We start from the raw sequence: 24,805 nt of genomic DNA, 5'->3' as shown, positions 1-24,805 counted from the left end.
TTGAACAGATAGAAACATGGGAGGTGGAGGAGGCTTTGGGGAGGCAGGTGGGCAAATGGGAAGCCAGGAGGTCAGGAAATGGGAGGCCAGAGGCTGCACTGTCCCCTCAGCAAGAAGTTCTTGTGGGAGGAGCTGGAGCTGGTGCAGGAGGAGGTGACCTTCATTTATCAAAAGCTACGTGAGTGCCCAAAGCCCATGACCAGGAGGGCGGGGGGTCCTTCTGCAGCTCTGGCCCACCTGAGTCCCCTCCCCCTACAGAGGCGCAGGAAGAGGAGATTACAGAGAACCTGGTGAACATCCAGAAGATGCAAAAGACACAGGTGAAGTGCCGCAAGGTGAGCAGAGAGCACGGGGACCTTGCGTGAGTTGGGGTTATGGGGATCTCTGCCGGCCTCCACCATCAGACTGGAGCAAGAAGGCCTGGGTTCAAATCTCAGCTCTGCTTCTTACTGCTGTGTAACTGTGGGCAAGTCCCTTCCCCTCTCTGGGCCTCAGTTTCCTCATCTGAGTAATGGGTGTAACAATACAGCCCTACCTGACCAAGTAGCTGCATTAACTGAGTGATAAGCACTTTGAAGGCAGCCTGGAATGTGATAAATGCTATATTACACGTTTCACCATCATCATCATTATTATTATTATCCCCCCATCTCCTCCGGCCTCAGGTCCTGACCAAAATGAAGCAGCATGGGTATGAGACATCCAACTGGCCAGAGACTGAGGAGTTGCCACCAGGAGGCAGTGGCTCCTGGAGGAATGACCTCCAGAAGGAGCTGGGTGACATACGGTGATGCCCAGATCCCACTCTAACCTCTGACCCCTGACCCTCATCTGCCCTGTGCTCCTCCCAATCAGATCAAGCAGCGACCACCAGAACCTGGAACGCACCTGAGTCCACATCTCCCTCTCCTCCCAGGACTCATCTCCGCCCCTGCCCCCACCATGGCCTCCCTGCCCCAGCTTTGAGCAGTCCAGAGTCGCCCCCCGGGGCCCCCAGATCCCCATCTCCCCACAGGCCCGCTGTGCACCTGCTGCAGAACTCCTTTGGTGGCCTCGCCATATACTCAGGGGGCCGCCCCAGGGCTGCGAGCCTCAGGGGTGAGTGGGGTTGAGCAGCACTCCAGGGGTGGGGGAGGTTCATTCTCCAGCTTCACACATGGAGGTCATGTTCAGAGGCCATAGTTGGGGGTGGTTGGGTCTGTTGGGTCTTATTCTGGGGTCACATTAAATAATGTTCTGGGGTGACATTAAAGAGTCCCTGGAGGTTTCATCCAGGGGTCACTCAGGGTCACTGTGATCTTTTTTAAGGGTCAGTGGGGTAAAATTCAGGTGTCATCGAGGTCATACTTTGGTGTCATGTTGGGTCACATTCAAGGGACATAATCAAGGATCACATAATATCAAGGGCACTGGGCCCATATTCAAAGGCCACTCGAGGGTCACATTCAGGGTTTGGGCCAGAATTGCACCTGTCCCTCCTGCTGGCTATAAGGGGCACCGATGCCTGAGCCCGCCACGCCCCTCCTGGGACTCGGACTGGGACTCAGACCAGGACCCTTCCCAGCCACCACTCAGCAAGAGCTGCTCCTTCCCACCTGGTGTGGATCCTCCCCTGCCCCAACCTACCCTTCCCCTCCTGGCCTGCCCTGGAATCCCAAAGTACACGCCCTTCCAACTCCCAGCCTGGGCATCTGCTCCCTGACCTCCAGCCCTGGGGTGCCCTGGACCAGGCCAGCCTCTGACCCACCCTCTTTCTCCACAGCCTGAGCAGCTGGGACTGCTCTCCCTGAAGACCCCTCCAGAGAGAAAATAAACTAGCTGAGACCCTCCTCCACCTGTGGACTGCTGCTCCTGGCTGCTTCCTGTGCCTCAGAGTGACCCCCACAGTTTACTACCCAGTCTTGGGGAGGGTGAACAGTCCCAGACCCCAGGGACTGTTCGGGATATGTGGGCCTAGGGTCAGGGGACAGTGTGAGGCTGGATTTAGTATATGACAAGGTCAGGGGTAAGTCTGTCTAGATACGAGTGGCCAGATAGGCCCTTGGCGATCTGGCCTGCTGTCCCTACTGCCCAAATGGGGAAATTGAGGCCCCTGACCCTCATCTGCCCTGCGTTCCTCCTAATAAGATCAAGCAGCGACCACCAGAACCTGGAACCCACCTGAGTCCCCCTCCTCCCAGGACTCATCTCCGCCCCGGCCCCCACCATGGCCTCCCTGCCCCAGCTCTGAGCAGTCCAGAGTCCCCCGGGACCCCAAGATCCCCATCTCCCCCCAGGTCGGCTGTGCACCTGCTGCAGAACTCCTTTGATGGCCTCGCCATATCCTCAGGGCGCCACCCTAGAGCCCCGAGCCTCAGGGGTGAGGGGGGTTGAGCAGCACTCCAGGGTGTGTGTGGGGAGATCATTCTCATCTCCGCCCAGGGTTTCGGCCCGGGGTCACGCTCTGACACCCCACCCTCCTCTTCCTCTCAGCACCCACCAGGGTCCTCCCTCCCAACCTCCAACCTTCATTCCCTCCCGAATCTATTCTAAAACGCCCTGACCCGAAGAGCAACAGAGGCCCCGCCCCGGATCACGCTAATGAGACTCCGCGAGGCCCCGCCTCACGGGTTATGCAAATAATGCTCCCGGAGGCCCCGCCCCTCTCCCCGCCGCGGAGTCTGCGCTGCGCGGCGCGGCGCGGCGCGGCCCGGCCGGCCGACGGCGTCTCCATCTCTGCGTTCGCTCTCTGGCCGGCCGTCTGTCTGTCAGTCCCGCCGCGCCGGGGCCGTCTAGGTGGATCCGGGGCTCAGGCGGCGGCAGTCTAGACCCGGTGAGGGGGAGGGCCTTGGGGAGCCGCCTGTACCCCTTCTCGCCTGCTTCCGACCCTCGGTCTGTCTGGCCAGGGTTCGGTTCCTGTGGGTCGGGTCCCCTGCGGGTCCAGCGCGGGGAGGGGGAGGGGAGGCTGCGAGCTGAGGCTTGGGGACCGGGCTGGGGGAGGGGAAGATGGGGAGGCGACCCTGGTGAGGCTGACGGTGATTGTGTGGTTGTCGTTGTGTGTCAGTGTGTGGCTGTATGAGAGATCGTGTGGCTTCAGGGGTGTCTGTGTGGTGTCTCTGTGACTGTGTCTCCTGTGGCTGTCATTTGCGGCTGTCGCCGTGGGTATCACTCTGATGGTGAGTGTGTGGTGGCTGTGTTGTCGGGGTCGCCTTTGAGTGGCTGTGTGACTGCTGTCACAGTGATTGTGTGGCTGGCTCGGTGTCTGTATGGTTGTGTGCATGTGACTGTCATTGTGTGGCTGCTGTTGTGTGTTCCTTCTGATGGTGGTGGTGGGGGGCCGTTATTGTGTTCCAGTGTGTGGCTGTGATCATGTGCCTTTCCTGTGTGGCTCTGTGTGCGGGTCTGTGCCGTGGTCCATGTCTGTGCCCTCGTGTGGCCATGTGGCTGCGGTTGTGGATGGCACAGGGCGCTCCTAGGACTGTCAGTGTGGATGAGAGACTGTTAATGTGTGTCATCCTGTGCCTTGTAATTGGGGGCGTGACGCTGTGACCAGTTCTGTGACCCCCCCACACACACTGTGTGTGGTGACTCTCTTTTTTTGATGTGGCTCTTAAGTGTGTTGGCAGCCTCGAGTCTGTCCCTGACGGTGGTGGAGTGAGGGCTGGGTGTGAGGCTGTGAGGTGTGTGAAGGACCTCCTGTTGTGTCCCAGTGACCGTGTGTGTGGGGACATTTGTTTGATCTGTGTGGGTGTCTGTGCCAGGCCGTGTGCACACTGTGCTGTGTGTGTGTGTGCAGCTATGTGTGTAGTGGGTGTGGGGCACCTGTCTGAATGAGCGAGCCTGTCTTGTTCACCACAAGACTGGCATCCAGCACAGGGCCTGGAACCCAGCAGGCCCTTGATGCTTGTTGGTGGGATGAATGAGTGCTGTGCGATGGTGTGTGTGTGTGTGTGTGTGTGTGTGTGTGTGTGTGTGTGTGTGTGTGGTGTTTGGGATGGAAGCTCTGGCTGACTTGTGTACTCTGGGGGTGCCGGTATGTGTTTGTGTCTCTAAGAAGGTGAGGGGGCCATGGCCAAGTGGGCATCTTGGGCATCTGGGCTCTCTGGTGACCCTCACCCCCACATGTCACATTGCAGGGCAAGCCATGTGGATGGGGCACTGGACCCAGAGTGCCTACCCTTACCTGCCTGGGCCTCAGTTTCCAAATCTGTGCAATGGGGGTGACCATCCCTGCCCTGCTGGCCGCCAGGAGTGGCTGTGAGTCTGTGGGCGTGGCAGCGGCCTGCAGGAAGTCATAGGGCCCTTTCACAGGTGAGGTTAGGCTGGGAGAATGGGTCAAGCAGGTGTGACTGCGTTGGCCTCTCAGTGCTGGGGACTGAGGTTGGACTGTGGGGAGGGGAGAGCACATTGAGGGGGAGATAGCCCTCTCTTGATACAGGAAGGCAGACGGGCTGGGAGGAGGGGGAAGGAGGGAGAGAGGGAGAGGCAGCTGGGAGAGAAGGAGGGCCTGGCCATCAGCCCGAACCAGTCAGGCACAGCCCATGGGGACAGGAGAGGGAGGCCCCTGAGGGCCATGCGGGAAGTGGTATAGGGGGAGGGGTTTGGTGGGGGTGGGTGACAGGGAACATGGGGTCTCCTGTAAAGCATGTGGGGAAAGAGTATGGGGTCTCCTAAAAACTAGTGGGGGTGAGGACCCTTCTTTGTGAGGGAGGGGTCCACATTAGCTGGAGAAGTCTCTGCTAAAGGCCAAGGGCATGGGTCCCACATGCTAAGGAGGCCAGGCCCTCCTAAAAGGTATGGGGTCAGAATCTCCTGTGTAGGCTGTTGGGGGAGAAGACCACTATACAATCTGTGGGGACCCCAGCAGAGGCTGAGCTGAGCAGGTTGTGTCAGAGGAGGCTGGTGCCTCCAGTGGGCAGGGGCAGGGGCAGGGGCAGGGCAAGACCTGCATATGCAGAGGCGTGGCCAGAAGGCTCAGGGGGCGGAGCCAGGGCTCCTTGGCTGTAGTCCGAGGGGCCAGGGATGGGGGCCAGGTTGTGGCCAGAAGACTCCACAAGCAGGTGACCTGAACCTCCCCTTAGGCCCCACCCTGGCAGTGCCACTCCCTCCCCTTCTCCACAGGCCCGGCCTTCACCATGGCGGGAGGGAGACCTCAGCTGAAGAGGAGTTTCTCCATCATTCCCTGCTTTGTCTTTGTGGAGGTGAGGCGCACAGTACCTCCCCTGCCCAGACCCTCAAGGGGGAGGAGGCACTTTCGGAAGTGGCAATCCGGGATTCAACCCAGCTCTGCCCATCATTACTGTGGGACTCTGGGCACCTCACTTACCCTCCCAAGCCTGTTTCCTCATCTGTCAAATGGGCATAATTACAGTCCCTCTCTCCTAGGACTGTTATGAAAGTAAAATGGATTAATTCATGGAAGAGGTTTAGTATGATGCCCTGCCCACAATAAGAGTTACACCTGTGGTAACTCTAGTATTTCTATCAGTAGTATTTTTTCTTCCTCTGTTGGTTTGTTCCTCCACTACCCACTATCTCTCTCTCTCTGAGCTCTGGCCCTGTCCTCTCTCCCTCTTCCCAGTCCCATCTCCTCTCTCCTCTTCATCTCTCTCTCTATCTCTCCCCCTTGTCTCTGTCTCCATCTCTGTGTCTCCATCTCCGTGGCCCAGCTCAGGCCTGACCCTCTCTGTTCTTACTCTGTCTCTCTCCCCACCCTGGCTGGGCGGCAGTCGGTGCTGCTGGGCATCGTGGTCCTGCTTGCTTACCGCCTGGAGTTCACGGACACCTTCCCCGTGCACACCCAGGGCTTCTTCTGCTATGACAGTACCTATGCCAAGCCCTACCCAGGGCCTGAGGCTGCCAGCAGAGCACCCCCGGCCCTCATCTACGCCCTGGTCACCGCTGGGCCCACCCTCACGGTGAGACTGGGGGTAACCTGGCTCAGACTGTGGGAAGGGCCTTCCAGGAGGCAGGAGGGCCAGGTGGAGATGGGTGGAGGGCTGGGCTTGAAGGCCAGGAAGACCATGCCTTGGTCTTGCCCACAGATCCTGCTTGGGGAGCTGGCACGTGCCTTTTTCCCTGCACCACCGTCAGCCATCCCAGTCATTGGGGAGAGAACCATCGTGTCCGGGGCCTGCTGCCGCTTCAGCCCCCCGCTGCGGAGGCTGGTCCGCTTCCTGGGTGAGTGACTCGGTCAGGGGTCAGCCATGCAAAAGGGCTATGGGCCAGGCTCAGGTATAATAAGAATTCGAGGGGGGGAAGGCCTAGAATTGCTATGATGGTGACTTCATGGGGAAAGAGGGATGTGGGCTGAGGTCAGTCATGGTGGAGGTTCTAGAGACATGGGTGGGGCCTAAGCCAACCTTGATGACAACTATAAGAGGAGGGCCCCAAATTGCCACAAGGAGAGTCTCAGGCAGAAAAAGCACAGGACAGACACCAGGGGGCCCTGGGGGCAGGGAGATGAGAACGCTGGCTGCACTTTGAATATGGTCCCAGCCATAGTTGGTAGCCTTGGGGTAGGGCAGAGCTCATCCAAAATGGTGGTCCCTGTGGCAGAGGGCTGGAGATCCAGCCCTGGCTGAGTGGTGCTCCAGGAGAAAAGTGCTCAGCTCAGCAATAGCGAGTCCAGGGGCAGGTATAGGAGCCCCAGAAATGCCATCACGGTGGTCCTAGGAGGTCCCTGGCATGGGCCCAATCCTGATGTAGTGCTGTTGAGGGGTCCTAGTCCAGCTATAATGGATTCCAGAGGAGGGCCCACTCCTGGCAGATTGGTAATCCCGGAGGGACAGAGGCCCAGAATGCCATCATGGTGGTCCCAAGGGAAGAGGAACATGGCCCAGCTATTATGGGGTGTGGTGTTAGGGGGAGTCCCAGCTGTGCTTTAATGTCAGTCACAGGAACAAGGAGACAGGGGCCTATGTGAGCCATAAGGGGGCTCACAGGAGGACGGCTGCTGGGCCCTGGCATGAACCCCCTTTCCTATCCCATCCCAGGGGTCTACTCTTTCGGCCTCTTCACCACGACCATCTTCGCCAACGCAGGGCAGGTGGTGACCGGCAACCCGACGCCGCACTTCCTGTCCGTGTGCCGCCCCAACTATACGGCCCTGGGCTGCCCGCCACCCTCACCGGACCGGCCAGGGCCCAACCGTTTCGTCACTGACCAGGGTGCCTGTGCTGGCAGCCCCAGCCTTGTGGCCGCTGCGCGCCGCGCTTTCCCCTGCAAGGACGCTGCCCTTTGCGCCTACGCCGTCGCCTACACAGCGGTGAGCCCCGAAACGGGGGCACGGCAGTAAGGGGGCGGTCAGCGGGCAGGAGACCGTCTGGGCTGGAGCCTCCAATCCCTCCCCGAGTGAGGCCACGCATCACTGTGACACCATCCCTAGGGCGGAGGCTCCCACTCCTCCCCTTGGACCCTGGCCACGCCCCCTTGGACCCTGGCCACGCCTCCTGACCCACTAAGGCCACACCCAAAGGAGGCTATTGGCTCAGCACCCTGAAGCCTGGCCAAGTCTCCGCCGTGCTACAGGTCCTGGAGGTGACTCGGTAATGGGCTTTCAACTCCATCCCCTGGAGCCCTTGCCCTCCAGTTTGTCCTCGCCCTTTATTGGCCTGGCCACGCTCCTGACTCGACTTCACTGGAACTTCCTGACTCTGTCCCCTGTCTTTCCCTGGTCGCACCCTCTTTTGCTTTGACTCCTTTTTCTGGCATTGGGGACTGTCCTTCTAACCCTGTCAGTGGTCCCCAGGGGTTTGGGGACTCCACCTCCTGGAGCTCCTGGACCTGTCACTTGAGCCCTGACTCCACCCTCTGACTTTGTGGCCACACCCTAAGCCAGCAAGCAGTCATGGTGGAGGTTCCTTCCCCATCCCACCTGGACCTGGGGCCCAGGTCCCCCAGAGACCTGGGCCCCAGACCCTATCCACTGCTCTTTGGTGCTCAGGCCACACACACCCCCATCCCTGCAAAGGCCCACTGGGGGTCCATGACTCCATCCCCTGAACTCCTGTCCCCCGGGCTCTGTTCCCTGGAGCCCCTGGCTGGTGCCTCCAGTCCCATTGCGGCTTCTCAGGATTCTGGCCACACCCCCTATCCCTGAATGTAGTGTCCGCTTGGGTTTGGGAACTGCTGCTGCCATGTGTCCTCTGACCCATCCGGCTCCTGCAGATGTACGTGACGCTCGTGTTCCGCGTGAAGGGCTCCCGCCTGGTCAAACCCTCACTCTGCCTGGCCCTGCTGTGCCCCGCCTTCCTGGTGGGCGTGGTCCGCGTGGCTGAGTACCGCAACCACTGGTCTGACGTGCTGGCCGGCTTCCTGACAGGGGCGGCGATCGCCACCTTTCTGGTGAGCCCCCTTGCCATCCATCCCTGACTCAAGAGGCAGGACTGCATGATGGTGAAGGGTGTGGACTCTGTACCTTGGGCAAGTCCCTTAACCTTACCTAGCTTGGACATTCTCATCTGTGAACTGGGATAACGGGACTGGGACCAAGGTAAGGCAAGTGAGGCCCTCGCTTTGAGCACAAAATTTAAGGAGGAGCCAAAACACTCAGTAAACAAGATAAATAATATTGTAGTGAAACATTTTTAGAAATCAAAATTAATGCAAAAACCCATAATGTCCAAAATACCAAAGGTTTAAATAAGGACAGGATCAGATCCTCTTACACAACTCGGCCTTACCTGCCTCCCCGTGTGGAATAAGTCATAATAGTACCTATCTCTTAGTAAAGTGGAAAGAGCAGTGTTTGGCACATAGTAAGCACCATAAAAGTGTTAGCTGTTTTTGAAATCCTGGGCCTCAGTATCCTTATCTGAAAAATGGGGATGGTAATTTACTTTATTGGCCTCAGGCCTCAGCGTGCCCCCTCCCTCTGTCACAGGTCACCTGTGTCGTGCACAACTTCCAGAGCCGGCCACCCTCTGGCCGAAGGCTCTCCCCTTGGGAGGACCTGGGCCAAACCCCCACCATGGACAGCCGCCTCGAAAAGTTAAGTGTGGCCCAGGTAAGGGGGGCCGGGGGCTGCTCCCGGCTGGAGAGGGTGGTGGGTGGAGGAGGACAAAGGAGGCAGGAAGTCAGGCAGGCAGTGGGGGTCTCAGGGCCATGGAGAGGTAGAGGGATCACTCACCTCTGTGGACCTAGGTCCTGGGGGGACCGTCCCACAGGATGCAAGGGCGGGCCACCCCCTCCCTCCCAAGGGAACATGGTTAATCCTGAAAACTTGTTGTCTTTTCCATTGGGCTCTCTGCCCGATGAGCCCCTTGTGGCTCTGGCCAGTGGGGCCCAGGGGGCCGCTAGCCCCTTCCCTCTGCCTCTTTGTCTCAGGAACCCGAGGCCTGCAGGCCGCATTCGACACCGGCACGGCTCACCCCATCCAGTGAGTGTCGAGGGAGTGGGAGGATAAACGGGGGGACTTCCAGATGGCGATCACTGCCACAGAGGTCTCACCTGTGCTCTCATGACCCCTCCCAAGCTTTCTAACCTCCTGACTTCTGATCCCTAGAGCCGCAGAACTGCGCCCACCGTGGCCACCTGATCCCCAGCTGCGTGTCCTCCAGGGCTCCAGCCATGTGTTCATCACCCCGTGTGCCCCGCCCTCGATTGAGGTCTGAGCCAACACCCTTGCCTCTGCCCCTGCCCCTACCCGCACCAACCCCCAGCCAGGGCCCCTCGCCCTCCTCCCCTGGGCCTGGGGGGCCGGGCGGGGGTGGTGGCCGTGGCCGGAAGCTGCTGCTGCCCACACCCCTGCTGCGGGACCTGTACACCCTTAGTGGACTCTATCCCTCCCCCTTCCACCGGGACAACTTCAGCCCTTACCTGTTTGCCAGCCGTGACCACCTGCTGTGAGGCCCAACACCCACCCAGAATCTGCCCAGTCCCCATTTCTTCCCTGCCACGCGTGTGTGTGCGTGTGCTGTGTGAGTGCCAAAGCCCTTGTCCCCAAACCAGCCAGGCCCAGACATCAGAGCATGGCTGGAAGGACATCTAGGGGACCCCCTGCCTCTCTTGCCCTCTGGGGCATCTAAGTGGGCATAATTGGGAGATGGGTCCTTGCCTCCTAGGATTGCCCTTTTAAGGGCCAAAGCCTGACTCCACTGGCCATTGCCTAGCCAATGGGAGCCCCCCAGTTCTCAGAATTCTGGCCAAAAGGAGTTTACTCCAGCCAATAGGCGCCTCCCCATCATTTCTTAGAATCCTCAGGCAAGAGGGCAACTCTAGCCAGTGTTCAGCGTCTGAACAATGAATAGGAGTCCTTGGTTCTCAGAATTTCTAGGGTGGGTGGGTATGATTCCAGTCAATGGGGGACCGCCCATGTCTAAGCATGTGCAAAGGAGAGGAGGGAGATGGGGTCATCTTTTGTCATCGGGTCCTCTCTCCTCAGAATCAGAGAGTCCAACTGGAGGGTGGGGGGCAGGCTCCCCCGTGGCAGGGTCCTTGGGGTACCCCTTCCTCTCTCAGCCCCTCCCTCATATGCAGTCTCTCACCCAGTCCCTCCTAACTCCCAACTTATGCAGGGCTTGCCCCACTTCAGAGGTTTTGGGGTTCAGGGTGCTGCATCCTTCCTTGCCTGTGCCCAGGTCACCCCAAACTCTTCTGTTATTTATTAGGGCTGTGGGGAAGGAGTTTTTTTTTCTTAGAACCCCCCCCCCGTTCTTCACACTGCCCCCCATGCCTCAGCCTCGTACAGATGTGCCGTCATAGGGGCACAGGTGGAGCAAAGACGGCTCCCCGCCCCAAGCAGCCAAAGGCAGTGGGCAGGGGAGACACTGCCCCCTTTTCCTGCCCCCTCCTCATCTTTAATAAAGACCTGTTTGTAACAGAAGTTTGGCCACCTGCCTTCCTCCCCCAGGTGGCAGGGTGTGGAGGACATTAATTTTGGGTCTAGGTGTGAGTGTATTGTCACAGGGCGATTGTGGAGAGGCAGCATGGGGCTGTGGGGTCCGTGACTTGGCTTTAAATCCTGGCTCAGCATTTCCTGGCTGTGTGGCCTCAGGAAAGTTAATTAACCTCTCTGTGCCCTTGTTTCTTCATGTCAAATTCGAACAGCCCTACAAGCCGCATGTAAGGCACACAAACACACGGTGAGGGGCCTCATAATGACTGCCTTCCCCAGGCAGCTGGCCTGTTTCTGACCACGGCCGGGGTGCAGAGGGCACAGGGAATCGGGTGAGGGGACCCTAAGGGTTCTAATAGAAGGGGATGCTGGAGGCTGTAGGAACCTCCAAGCTGAATCCCTGACTACATGGATTTGAGCAGGGGTTCTGATTATGAGGTTCTGCTGAGAACCAATCCCTGAGGACCCAGCAGAGACCCGGGAAGGTAGGAGGGACACGGAGCCACAGACCACCTCCCCCCCCCACACACGCTGTGGCTCATAGGGACTTCAGACAGGCCATTCAGGGTACGGAGTCATCGAGAAACCAAGAAAGGGGAGTCTGCTTTCCTTTCTTTCTCGTTTATTCATCCATCCATCCATTTATTCATTCAGCGAACACTATGGAGCACCCCCCCACACCTGAGTGCCAGGTGCTGTTTAGTTAGGCACAGGGGCTGCAGCAGTGAGCAGAACAGACACAAAATCCTGCCCTCATGGAGCTCACTTCCTAACACCTGAGAGACAATAAACAAGATAAATAAGCTATACACAAAACCACAATTCCAAATTTCAAGAAGGTCTGGAAACCAAAATTTGTTTCTCATTTGTGGCAAAACCTGACCTGAACTGACATAGGTTATTATAGCTTTTCTTTATTTAACTTTATGAGACTATTCTTACGTCTTGCTGCAGATAAAGTGTTCGACTTAGAATGTTATCCCAGGTCCAACTAGGAGTGTTATTCAGTGCATAGTATTTGCACCGTAGTACCTTTTGAAAATCTGAAAAATTCTGAATTCTAAACTGTAGGATCAAGGATTTAGGTCAGGGATTGAGATCGCTGATATGTTAGAATGATAAGTGACAGAGAAAACTCAAGCTAGAGACGACAATGGGACAACTCTGGGATGGGGACACAGCTTGCAATTTAAAGAGGGTGGTCAGGGAAGTTCTTTCTGAGGAGTTGGCACTGGAGATGAGGTGTGAAGGAGGGAGGGAAGGGAGCCATGCAAGTATCCACAGTGTGGAGCAAGGGGAGCGTTCCAGGCAGAGGGAACAGCAAGAATGAGGGCCCTGAAGTGGCAACGTGCCGGCTGTGTTCGGGGAACAGTGAGGACACCTGTGCGGTTGGAGCTGAGCAGGCGACAGGGAGACGGAGGGGGAGGAGGTGGTGGGGCGGATTGAGGGCTGCAGGGAATGAGTTGGACGCATGAGAGGGCTGCAGGCAGAGGAGGAACAGAATCATGGAGCCCCCTGCTTCACCGCCCAGAGCTTCTATTTCCAGGGCTTGCACCCCTGAGGCCCGTGGTCCCTCCAGACGCACAGCTGCCTCCATGCGGGCAGGAAAGAAGCAAAACTTCAGCACAATGGACAGCGCCCTACCGCAACCCGGTTGGCACTGTCCGTGGTCCTGATGTTAAGCGGAGGCCAAGAAAGGGTAAAGGCGGGGCTGCCAGACACAAAGAAGTGTCTGGGCCCGCTAGAGAGGTTGGAGACAGCAGCCCTGGCCTTGCACACACCCCCATCCCAGGGTGGATAATTTTAGGTAGAAAGTTCAGACTAAGGGACTTCCCTGGTGGTCCAGTGGGTAAGACTCCATGCTCCCAATGCAGGGAGGTCGGGTTCGATCCCTGGTCGGGGAAATAGATCCTGCATGCATGCCGCAACTAAGAAGTCCACATGCCACAACTAAAGATCCCACATGCCACAACGAAGATCCCGCGTGCTGCAACTAAGACCCAGTACAGCCAAAATAAATAAATAAATAAACATTTAAAAAAAAAGAAAGAAAATCCAGACTAAGATCTGCTTGCTTATTCAAAAGTCTTCTTGAGGGCTTCCCCAGTGGTCCAGTGGTTAAGACTCCGTACTTCCACTGCAGGGGGCGCGGGTTCAAGCCCTGGTCCGGGAAGATCCCTCATGCCGCAGAGCAACTAAGCCCGTGTGCCACAACTACTGAGCCCGTGTGCCACAACTACTGAAGCCCGCGCACCTAGAGCCCATGCTCTGCAACAAGAGAAGCCACCACAATGAGAAGCTGCGAAATGCAACGAAGAGTAGTCCCCGCTCGCCGCAACTAGAGAAAGCCCGTGTGCAGCAACGAAGACCCAATGCAGCCAAAAATAAATAAATAAAATAAATAAATTTATTTAAAAAAATCCTCTAATTAAAAAAAAAAGCCTTCTCAACATGCCCCAGTAAGTCTCACAGCCTCTCAAGCTCAACTCGATCAAAACTGAGCTCCGGGCTTCCCTGGTGGCTCACTGGTTAAGAATCCACCTGCCAGTGCAGGGGACATGTGTTCAAGCCCTGGTCCAGGAAGATTCCACATGCCGCGGAGCAACTAATCCCGTTCACCACAACTACGGAGCCTGTACTCTAGAGCCTACGCACTGCAACTACTGACCCCACGTGCCTAGAGCCCATGCTCCGCTACGAGAAGCCACTGCAGTGAGAACCCTACTCACTGCAACAAAGAGTGGCCGCTGCTCGCCTAAGCTAGAGAAAGCCCGCGCACAGCAAAGAAGATCCAATGCAGCCAAAAATAAATAAATAAATTTATTAAAAAAACTGAGCTCTGACTTATAATGTAAGTTAGACCATGACCCTCTTGTGCTCAAACCCTCTGTTGGCTCTTCATGGCGCTCTATGTAAAAACCAAAGTTCTCCCAGTGACCCCAGGCCTTTGCACTTGAAGGTGCCTCCACCTGGAATGCTCTTCCCCTACATAGCTACACAGTTCCCTCTCTCAACTCCTTCAAGCCTTTCCTCAAGTATTACCTTCTCAGGGAGGCCTGCCCCTACCACCCTATTCAAAATTGCAAAAACCAAACAAACAATTGACCCTTCCCTTCCCTGTGCAAACTTTCTTTTCTTTTTTTGCACACACTTATCATCTGCCCATAGACTATTTAAACTCTTCATTATCTCTTCCCTCGCTAGGATGTCAGTTCCACCAGGACAGAGATTTTGTTGTCTGTTCACCGCTGAACACCTGTGCCTCCTAGGTCAGGGCCGGGCACAAAGTAGGTGCTCAAGAAGTGTTTGCCAAATGAATGAACTAATCACTTGAGGATGCTGATAAAGCAGGGAGGAACACAGACTGACCCTGAGCTCTCCACCTTCCTGTTCCCTCACCCTGCGGTCCTGCCTCCTCCAGGGAGCCCCTCTAAGGTAAGAGTCCTTCTGTCAGGACATGAAGATGGGATCCTAAGAAGGGAGGGAAAGAAGTACCGTGTGCATGAGAGATACACCTCATGTCTGCATCTCTGACTATATATACTCACTCAGCTACATTTAGGAGCACCTACTCTGCGCCAGGTACTGTTCTAGGAGCTGGGGACCCAGTAGTGAAAGAAAGAGGGACCCTACCCTGGTGGAGCTGACATACTAGTGGGGAGAGAGGCCATAAAATAAATACATAAGGTTGGAAGTGATAAGTTATTTGAAGAGAAATACAGATGAATAAGCAATTGTGAAGGGTGTGTGACTTTACACAAGTGGTCAGGGAAAGCCTAAGTAGGTGATATTTGAGCAGAGATCTGAATGGAATGAAAACAACTAGGGATAGATATCTGGGAGCTGAGTGCTCTAGGCAATGGAACAGCAAGTGCAAAGGACTTGAAATGGGGCTGTGTTGGGCATACTCCCATGTATATAACTGTGTGGAACTGTGTGATTCGGGTGTCACTACTGGGTGCTTGTGTATTTAGAGTGTTGCAAAGTAAGGTGAAGCATGGGGCTGAGGTTGTGCATTTGACAGGGGAACGTAACAGCATGCCTCGTGTGTGTGTGTGTGTGTGTGTGTGTGTGTGTGTGTGGTGACAATGGTATGGTTATATCAGAGTGTGTTTTTGTATGCGTGCAAGGGAAAGGGTGTGGGGGCATGAATGTGGGAAAGAGTGTGTATGGGATGCGTTGTGTCAGGATAGGACATGGCTGTGAGCATGTGAGTGATGGGGATTCTGGAAGTGAATATATATGCAGAGATGCCGTGTGTGTGTGTGTGTGTGTGTGTGTGTGTGTGTGTGTGTGTGTGTGTGTGTGTGTGTCTATGTATTTGTAGAGGGATGTGGGGGTACGCGGCTTTGTGAGTGGGTGTATTGGGGGATGTTGTGGAGCTGTGTTCTGGCCCCAGAGGGAGAGAGAAAGCCCTGGGAATCTCAGTTCGGCCCTGCCCCTGGGTCTCCTGGCAACAGCACCACTTTGAAGTTACCAGGAGACAGAGTTGCCAGGGCAACAAGGGCGTGAGTGGCAGCTCTGGGGAGAAGTCTGGGTGAAGAGACCCAACCAGTGATCACTTGATTATTCACCTTGTTCCTCCTTCTCTCCCAGTTTCTCATCAGTTCTACCTTCCTTTCTTCATTCATTCCTTTAACGAACCTGTATTGAGAACCTGCAATGCCCTAGGCACTGACCGGGCACTGGAGATACCGAAGTGAACCTGACAAACAAGGTCGTGCTGTGGCTCTCCCTCAGTCTCCCAGCCCCTTCATCTTTGCCTCTTCTCTCCTGGCCCATTTTTTATTCTATGGTCCTGCCTCCCATTGTACCCCAAGCAGGACTCCAGAAGCCCCCAGGCCAACGAGGAGGCCAGCTGAGACTCTTCTTCTTATAGACCCTCAAAGACAGCTGCTTTGCTGTCTGATGGATGTTTTGCACACGAATGTCCTCAAGCCTGCAGCCCCCGCCCCCATTTGTGCAAGTACTCAGGTACAGAGAGAGACACAAGCACATAGCTCCTCCATCTCTCCCCTTCTTCATTGTCACTGGGTAACATCAGCAGAAACACACACATACGCATCACAATATTCCTCTGAGATACCATGTGCTCCATTTTACAGGTGAGCAAACTGAGGCTAGGAGACTTTAAGTAATGTGTCAGTGATTAGGGCCTACTCCCTCCAACTCTCAACCCTTGTATTGTCTGATTAGCTTATTAGCTCAGAATAATAGTATTCATGCTGCTTCCGCCAGCGGACTCACCCAGGGAAGGGCCTTATCTCCCTCAAAGGCCTCCATTCCTTCCTCAGACTAGGTTATTTGCCCCTTCACCGGGGGAGGAGCTAGGAAACGTCGATCTAGCTTTGATGAACAGATCACTGGACCAATGGAGAAGCTAAGTGCACTGTAACCAATGCGACCCCGTCCTGGGCGGGATCAAGGACAGGAACGGGCCGCCGATTGGACAGAGGTACGCTGCGAATGGCGGAGACGCTGAGGCGGGTGCTAAACTCGGGCGGCGCGGCTGGCTCCGGGGAGGAGAACACAGCTGAGGCCGAACCGCCTTTGCTGCTGCTGGGCGGTCACGGCTCTGGAAAGACAGCGCTGCTATTCGCGGCGGCCCTGGAGGCGGCAGGGGAAGGCCGAGGCCCTGTCCTCTTCCTGACTCGGAGGCCTCTGCAAAGCCTGCCTCGCCGGATTGGAGCTGCGCTCGAACCCTTGCGGTTACAGGTGGGGCGGAGCGGGACCAGAGGTGGGCCAGCCAGTAGCGAGGCGGATGGACGATTGAGTGACAGGCAGAGACAGGCCAATGGCGGAGACGAAGGGAGGGCAAGCCTGAGCAGGCATTATGGGACGGAGTCTGGAACGAGTTGGGGGTGGGACTACGCGAAGCTTTGTTAAGATTGAGTGAGAAACCATCCAATGAGGGGACGGAATTAGCAAAGGGTGGCGCCCAAAGACGGGAGTCCGGGGCGAGTAGGGGGCGGGGCTAAACATGGTTGGGTCTGGAAAGAGTTTCTGGGCCGTTGGAGTCAATGCTGGGGTCGGACGTTATGGGCAGGTTTTCCGTGGAAAGCTTGCCCTAGAGATTTGACAAAACGATATACCTTGTTCTTAACTAATACCGGGAAGTGATGAGTGCAGAATTAGAAAAACAAAAAATAAAACGGGGTGGGGGGGCGGGCGTGGCGAACAGAAGAATATTCGACCACGCTGAGCTAGCTGCTTCACTCTGGAACCAGCGGTCTGGGGAGTGAGAACCACGTCCAGGAAAGTATGCGAGGAAGCAGGGCTGCTATAGCTCAGAGCCTGGTTTCCTGTGATGAATCTGGCCGTTTCCTTTTTTCCTCTCTCTAGAAGATCCGCTTCCAGTACCCACCCTCTACCCGTGAGCTCCTCCGGCTCCTGTGCTCTGCCCATGAGACGCGGGGGCCAGCCCCTTCCCTCCTGCTGCTCGATGGCCTGGAGGAGTACCTAACGGAAGACCCCGGGTCCCAGGAAGCCGCCTACCTGGCCGCCCTGCTTCTGGACACAGCTGCCCACTTCAGCCACCGGGTTGGGTCTGGCCGGGGCTGTGGGCTCATTGTGGCCCTCCAGACCCAGGAGGAGGGAGACAGTGCGACTGCCCCGCAGTTGGCACTGCTTCAGAGGTATTTCCCTGCCCAGTGCTGGCTGCAGCCCGATGCTCCAGGCCCAGGACAGCACTGCCTCCGAGCCTGCCTGGAGCCAGGTGGGCTGGGTGCCAGGGCAGAGTGGCAGGTGACTTTCCGACAAGATGGAGAGATGACAGTCACCCCGTGGCCCACGCAGGCTGGTGACACCAGCTTGCACAAGGGTTCAAGCTCTGGAGGCCAACCTTGAGGTTTGGAGTGTGACAACCTCTCTATGCTTCAGTTTCCATGGCTGGAATACCTACCTCAGGGACAGATGCAAATTCAGAGACCTAAAGATTATAAAGTGCTTTTTCTCTCATAAATATAGCATTATCCTGTACATATTGTCAACATATTGTTTAACTTTGCTGTTTTGAACTTTGTAAAGAGTTTCATGACAAATGTAATCTGAGACTTCCTTCTTCTCCCGCTCAACATTGTTACTAAGATTCGGCCGTGGGACTTCCCTGGCGGTCTAGTGGTTAAAACTCCATGCTTCCAGTGCATGGGACACGGGTTTGATCCCTGGTCTGGGAACTAAGATCCCACATGCCATGCAGCGCAGCCAAAATACAGAAAACATTCAGCCACATTTTTTCATTCATTCCTTTTTCCATACTTTGTATAATTCCTTGGGTGACTATACCCCAATTTACTCATCAGATTGACTTATTTACTGCTATTAACACTCTTGTACACATATCCTGGTTCATGTGTGTGAGGGTTTTTAAGGTACATACCTAGAAGTGGCATTGCTGGAGTAGAAGGTATGCATATGTTCAGCTTTCCTAGGTTATGTCAAACTGTTTAAAAGCGGTTAACCCAGAACTCCCATTGAGCCACTTGATGACATTTGGTGTCATCAGAGTGCTGTCTTAGGACAGGGCCTGATTCAGAATAAAGCCCTAGGAATGAATGTCATCGGTATTATTATTAGTGGCAGAGACTAGCTAGCAGCTCATTAAACAGCTTTTCTCTCTTGGGTGCACAGCTAAACTACATTTCCCAGCTGTCCATGGTTCTCGCTAGGGTCGCATGACCATTTCAGACCGGTAGAATTTGTGAAGAAGAGATGGCGCCCACCTCTAGGCTAGGTCCCTAAAGGCCACAGAATCTTCTGCTGTCTCTCTCGTGTTGGCTGGCAGGATGCAGAGGAACCATCTAAAGACCCCAGGGTAGCCCTGGGGGATATTAAAGTTACAGTCTGGGCTTCTGACTCATCCCAGGGATAGCTGCCCACCTGTTTGAATTGAGAAATGAGATAGAAAATATTTAATGTGTTCAGCCACTCAGTTTCAGGGCAGCTTTGTTAGGGCAGCTAGCATAACACACTAACTGATTCATTTTATTATTATTATTCAGATTGCCAGGTCAGAATTTCAGACTGAACTCAAGGCCTTTTCCTGCTTCTCCTATGGCCTGGGCCCAGGGAAAAGATGGGGCTTAGAGGTATTTATAGAAGCCGTGACAGAAAACTTATATATATTTATATATCTACACAAAAGACTGTACATTTAAAAATACTGCAAGGTTGTGACTTTCTGACCAGGATGAATTGAGCAGAAAGCCAAGGTCAGCAGGCCTCACTGACCCTGCTGGATAAATCTTGGGCCTGGCGTAGCACTTGAGGTCATTCTGGGTCCCCGTGCATCTGAGGGCTGGAGTCCTAGGAGCAGGCCACGTAGCTCGGGGGTGAAGGCTCGGGGGCTGGGATGAGGCTGTTCTCATAAGGGTTGGAGTAGGGGCCATTGGATGAGCCCCTCTGGGCTTCCTGGGAACCCCTAGAGCTGTAGTCAGTTGAGATGCCAGAGTCAGACACCACGAGGTAGAGGTACTTTAGGTGGGGTGGGGTAGGGGGCAACTCAGGGGGAAGTGCCCTCGGGCGCAAGAGCTGGGAGCTGGGATCCAGGATGGTGTACTCAAAGCTGGCAGCCGAGGCCCCCTCTTGCACAGGCTTCAGGGCCAAAGCGGATGAGCAGGAGAATGCTTCCGAGGCTTCATCCATGGCTGCTATGTCCAAATCGCCACCAGGCTGTGGGAGGTCCTCGCTGGGTGGGCTCCGGGGCAGCAAGCACTTGTCCAGCACCAGGTAGCTGTCTTGGGCATGCTCGCTGCCCACCGGCTCCAACAGGGGCCCCTCATCATCTGCCCCTGGCTCCACTGCCTGTGTCACCCCCCAGCAGCGCTCAGAGAGGACCTCCAGGGGGGCAGGTGGGTCCTCTGTGAAGGGGGTGCAGGGGCTCCACCACAGACAGCCATCAGTTTGGTACAGCCACAGCTGGGGAGACAGCAGCAGCCTGCTCAGAGACCGGGGATTCGGCCACAGGAGCAGGGAAACCCCAGGCCCTGAGGGGACAACCAGGCCACCTACCTGGAAGTTACCCTTGTGGGTGGTGAAGAGGCCCTCAAACTCGCTCTCGGGGCTTGGGATGCCAGGCCATATCTTCTGCTTCAGAGTCCTAGTGAAGCCAAAAGAAACGAATACCTGGGCATGTGTCACTGACCAGTCACCAGCACCCCCTCAGCACCAGTCGCAGGGCAAAGGTACTCCTAGCCCCTTGTGATCATGATGAAGGCATAGGAGTGTGTGGGGCTGAGGAACAGGGGCTCGGCCAAAGCATCTGCCAGGCTCTACAGAAGGGCAACTGGAACAAAGTTTTGAAGGATGCATAGGAGTTCAATATGCTCCGTCTAAAACCCACCCAGTCTTGTCTGAAGGTCCATTGTTACTTCCCTCCTCACTCCTTTCCATAGTTCCTCAATGCATTCAGAATAAAGTCCCGATTCCTCCCCACAGCCCTGCAGAAGACCCTGCATGGTCTGACCTCTGGCACCTCCTTCATCTCATCATCCACCACTTACCCCCTTACACACTCTTCTCTAACCATACAGCTCTTCTTGCAGCTGCTTCAATGTTCCAAGCTCATTCCCACCACAGGGCCTTTGCACTTGCTGGTTTTTCTCCCTGCTTTTCATGCGGCTGCCTCCTACCAGACTTCAGGTTTCTGCTCTGATATCACCTCCCAGAGGCCTTCCCTGACTATCCTGTCATGGCCCCATCCCCATTAATTTCTGTGATATCACTCATCACAATTTATAATCAAATATATGTTGATTCCCTTATTTGTTGTGTGACTCAGCTATGAGATCCACAAGGTCAGTGATACGTCTGGTTTGTTCTACACTTTCTCCCCAGTGCCTAGCACACAGTTGGCATTCTGTATGTATTTTCCAACCAAGTAAATGAACAGGGCCTTGAAAGACAACGAGAAGATTGCTTGGCAGACATGGCAAGAAGGACATTCCTGGCAGAAGGAACAGTATGTGCCAAGCCTTGGGGGTGTGAAAACACATGGTTTGTACTTGGAATTACAAAAACCTCAGGATGGCTGGTCGTATCGTAAAGCATCTAAGGAGCTTGACAACAGGGGTGGGAGGCACTTGGGGTTAAATCGTTTCAGTAAGCCCATCTGGTTGATTTTACAGAAGTTGATGAAATTGGGGAAAAGTACAAAGGAATCCAACAAGGGGCAGCCACTGAAGTAGGAGGAAAACCAGGTGAAATTATGCCCAAGAGCAGAGAATTTTAAGTAAGAGCCTGCGTCTGACCTGGCTTGCATCCCAGTCCTGCCACTGACTCCTCATTGTGTGACCCTGGGCAAGTGCCTGCCCCTCTTTGAGCCTAGGTTCCCACAGGGAAAGGAGAACGTTGGTGGGGAGGAATCTGAGTTAGGTGCCGAGTGGGGCGCTCACCGGCGGTGGGAGAGCAGGGTTAGCACGGCCAGCAGCAGCAGAATGAGCACGAGGACGAGGGAGAGCGTCAGGATGAGGGGGTCCAAGTCTGGGGAGCAGGGAGGAGGTCAGGGCGGTGAGCTTGCCCCATGCTCCGCCCAGCCCCTTCTACACCCCTGCCTGGGGCCTCACCACTAGCCGTCAGCAGCGACACAGGCTCGGACCAGGCGCTCCAGAAGCCACCGAAGCTCGGCTCGGCCATACGCGCGCGTACCTTGAAGGTGTAGCGCGTTCCGCCCCGTAGGTTGCTCAGCACGCACTCAGTGCGGCCGTCGAGGATCTCCACCTGGAGGCGGGGCCCAGGTGAGAGGTATCGCCAATAGGGGCGGGGCGGGCAAAGGAGGGCATGTGAGGGTGGGCCCTGAGGGATCGAGCCAATCAGAGAAAGGAAGAACCGAGCCCAAGCATGGGGAGGCGGGCAATGAAAGCAGGAGGCGGGGCCCAGGAACGGTCGGGGCCAATCAAGATGGGGCCCCAGGTAGAAGAGGGCGGGCTCGGGCTATTTAACTGCGGGGCCAGCGCACGGGGGGGCGGGCCCTGAAGAAGTCTAGGGTTTGGGACAAGGGTTTAGTGGGATTGAGTCCAGGTGGGCTGGGGAAAGGGGACATCGGGAAAGGGGACAAGTCGTTGGACGTGGAGCTGTCTTGGGCGGGAGGTGGAGGGGCGAGGCCATGGGGGCGGGGCCGTGGTGACCGTCTGGGTGGGACCTAGAGGGCCTGTCGACTCTGGAGCCCTTGGGGCTAGGCCGTAGGAGCGAGCCTCACCCTCTGCGCGCCACCAGCGGCGTTCTCTGCCGAGATGTTCATCTCATAGCGAATGAGGCTTGCCATGGGTGCCCCAGGCGGTGGGAGCCAGCGCAGTACCACATGGCCGCCCTCGTCTGCCCGCCGCGCCAGCAGCCCAGCGGGAGGGTCTAGGAGCACTGTGGAGAGGGGTTGCTCAGGTGGGCGGAGACTGGGACTTCCTCCCGACCACTCTCCCGTTCCCAGCGCTCTTACCCACTTCGTTGATGTGGATGATACGGCGGTAGCGTGAAGAGCCCGAGGAGACCGCAATGACGCGCAGCTCTAGGGGCACGAAGCTCGACGTGTCGGCTGTAGGCAGCGAGCACCAGAAACGCACCAAGCCGCGGGTGGTGGGCGCCTGATGCAGGCGGCACGGCTTCCACGGCTCACCCCTGTTCGCCCAGGAACCAGCGAGGGTAGGGAGCAAGTTGGGAGGCATTGCCGGGACCGAGGGTGTGTTCTGGACACTACCACCAGGGGGCGTCCCAGCCCCGACGTACGCGACGCCTTAGTCCTGCTTTGGAGCGGTGTTGTCCCAGCCCTGAAGTTTGGGGTCGCACTCCAGCAGTGATCACGGGAGTGTTCCAGCCCCGACCACTAGGCAGCGTGTCGGCCCTGACCCCGTGGGCTTCCCAGTAGTGACTACCAGCGGAGGTGCCATCCGGCCCCTGGCACCAGAAGTCCCAAGGTGCGAGCTCCGGGGAGCGCTGCTCGGCCCGCCCGCCCCCTCCACCTGTGGGGCGCTCCACTTGCCCCGTCGGACTCACTCGAGCTGGTAGGAGAAGCTGTAGTTGTCCGGGCCGACCCCGGCGCTTGCCGCTTCCTCCCAGAAACACACCAAATCCTCCAACCTCTCGGTGAAGCACAGAAACTCTTCAGGCTCGCGGGCTGTCAGCAGGGCCGCTGGGGATGGGGGCCAGGGGAGGGGGTCAGGAGACCCGGGCCCCGTCCTCGGGCCACAGCATCCTCCCCTCCCTCCTGCCGCCTGTGCGGACCGATAAGAAAAATGCCCCGCCCCTCTGTCTACCCCAGCGGGGCCCTTCGAGGGGTCTGCAGAAGTGCTGCCCCCCGAACTCCCATGCGTAGGTTGAATGTCTTATTGTCTCCCCACACACGCCCGCCCACCCCGCGACCGGCTGAGCTGAGCGCAGCATTCAAGGCCTCCGCCTCCCGCTGCCGGCCCCGCCCCAGCCCAGGACGTGCGTGAGGGTGAGTGTGTGTGTGCAGGAGGCGGGGTCCCCTATCAGCCCCGGCAGGCTCCCGGCTGCCCGATAGCGCCAACCGTGCCCCCCGCCCCCGCTCCCTCAACCCCGCGGACCCAGGGATATGGCGCCCGCATGCAAACAGTGTTTACAGACGCCTGCGGCCCGGCCCCTCTGACTCGGACCCTGGTTTTAGCCTCCCTCCCCCACTGGAGGGTCGGCTAGGTCCCCTCCCCTTGGGGACCCTAGACTACAGGGCCTAGAACCAGCACCACCCCTGCCCCATTTAGTGTTTAGCATGTGTCAGACTCCTTGAGAAGATAAAACAGGACTCTTACGCCCCTCTCTAGCTTCTCCCGCAGACGCAGCCTGGGGATACAGACCCGCAGTATGCCATATCAGGTCCCAGTCTAGGGTTCAGACACCAGCTGGGGCTCCAGGACACAGACGGGTTCAGAACCTGGCATAGCCCCCAGGACCCAGGCTGGAAGTTCAGGCCCCAGCATTGCCCTCCAGGACCTAGTGCGGGGGTCCACACTCAGCTCCACCCTTACCTTTCCTTTCAAACTTGGGATCCGGTGGGTTGGGTGGGGGAGCCCAGGTTGCCCCAGCGAGTAGGAGACAGAGGAAGCCAACTCCAGGCCAGAGGGGTGCCCCGAGATGATACATGATGCAGCCCCTGCCACGGGAGGCCCAGGGCTCCTGCCACCCCCTTCCTCCGCCCCAGGCACAGTCCACAGCTGGGTCAGCAGCTGCCTCCGCCGGACACAGCTGACCAGGCCTTCCCGGCCAGGCGCCTCCAAGTGGCAGCTTCCCCGAGGGGGCGGGACCAGCAGGCAGCCTGGGCTGAGATAAGAGGGAGGCAGCCGCCCTGCCAGGGCCTGGCTAGAGAGGGCAGAGGCCCTCCAGGGCCTGGGGGCCCCTTGGGGGATGGGGTGGGGGGCTGGCGGGAGCAGCTCTGGTTTCTGCGTAGGACCCACTTTCTTGCTGTGTGACCCTGAACAGGTGACTTACCTTATCTGAGCTTCAGCCTTTTCATCTGTAAAATGCGACTTGGCACATAGCAAACATTCCAAAAATGTAAGCTACTGATATGATCATGCTAATCAACATCCTTCCCAGTCTGGGTAGGAAAATAATCATCGTAATAGTGAGTAGCGGTTGAGTGTTTGCACAGCGTTGGGCAGTGCTGCCGGGCAGTATGTGCGAAAGAGCCTGCATTTGTAAGATTACATATATTCTGGAGTGTGAGGTTTCATGTGTGATTTTTTTGCTTTTTTTTTTCTGCTTACATTTCAATACTATTGGGATTTTATTTTACAAGGAGTGTGCAGTTCTTTTAATAATCTGGAAAGTATAGAACAAACTATAAAAGCTTTTCACCTGGGCTGAGCTTTAACTGGGGTAAACACCCTCCCCACAGAGGTACATGCCTGGGGAAGGCGGAGGGGGTGGTGCTGATACCTACCTCATTGCGGCAGCCTGCCCCAGATTAGCCAGAGAGCTCCCTGGTGGCGCAGTGGTTAAGAATCCGCCTGCCAGTACAGGAAACACAGGTTCGAGCCCTGGTCT

General features: G+C 56.6%; 3 protein-coding genes across 11 annotated transcripts; 2 read left to right on the top strand and 1 right to left on the bottom strand.

Annotated features, from left to right (window-relative positions):
* The first annotated feature begins 786 nt into the window (after positions 1-786).
* Positions 787-10,786, top strand: PLPPR2 (phospholipid phosphatase related 2). 9 transcript variants are annotated; one of them, XM_060145085.1, is made up of 11 exons: positions 787-1,098; positions 1,763-2,812; positions 4,116-4,290; positions 5,101-5,180; positions 5,709-5,897; positions 6,024-6,159; positions 6,975-7,246; positions 8,149-8,325; positions 8,864-8,986; positions 9,307-9,358; positions 9,485-10,786. In XM_060145085.1, exons 4-11 carry the CDS (start codon positions 5,115-5,117, stop codon positions 9,826-9,828), a joined length of 1,359 nt encoding a protein of 452 aa, XP_060001068.1. In that variant the 5' UTR covers positions 787-1,098; positions 1,763-2,812; positions 4,116-4,290; positions 5,101-5,114; the 3' UTR covers positions 9,829-10,786. The 9 variants fall into 9 exon arrangements, with proteins under 9 accessions (XP_060001068.1, XP_060001072.1, XP_060001069.1 ...); XM_060145089.1 differs by having other exon boundaries at positions 787-2,276; positions 2,473-2,812; XM_060145086.1 differs by having other exon boundaries at positions 787-2,359; positions 2,473-2,812.
* Positions 10,787-16,266: 5,480 nt separating this feature from the next.
* On the top strand, positions 16,267-17,861 carry SWSAP1 (SWIM-type zinc finger 7 associated protein 1). Its single transcript, XM_060146678.1, has 2 exons — positions 16,267-16,531; positions 17,159-17,861. Exons 1-2 carry the CDS (start codon positions 16,283-16,285, stop codon positions 17,660-17,662), a joined length of 753 nt encoding a protein of 250 aa, XP_060002661.1. The 5' UTR covers positions 16,267-16,282; the 3' UTR covers positions 17,663-17,861.
* Positions 17,862-18,725: 864 nt separating this feature from the next.
* On the bottom strand, positions 18,726-23,931 carry EPOR (erythropoietin receptor). Its single transcript, XM_060146677.1, has 8 exons — positions 23,788-23,931; positions 22,799-22,934; positions 22,245-22,423; positions 22,011-22,168; positions 21,379-21,532; positions 21,208-21,295; positions 19,826-19,913; positions 18,726-19,732 (listed from the first exon to the last, which is right to left on the bottom strand). Exons 1-8 carry the CDS (start codon positions 23,900-23,902, stop codon positions 19,121-19,123), a joined length of 1,530 nt encoding a protein of 509 aa, XP_060002660.1. The 5' UTR covers positions 23,903-23,931; the 3' UTR covers positions 18,726-19,120.
* Positions 23,932-24,805: the final 874 nt, after the last annotated feature.

Source organism: Lagenorhynchus albirostris, chromosome 3 (genome assembly GCF_949774975.1).
Source record: "Lagenorhynchus albirostris chromosome 3, mLagAlb1.1, whole genome shotgun sequence".
Taxonomy (NCBI): domain Eukaryota; kingdom Metazoa; phylum Chordata; class Mammalia; order Artiodactyla; family Delphinidae; genus Lagenorhynchus; species Lagenorhynchus albirostris.
Note: the sequence above shows the minus strand (reverse complement) of the source record. Positions and strands in the feature narration are given on the sequence as shown.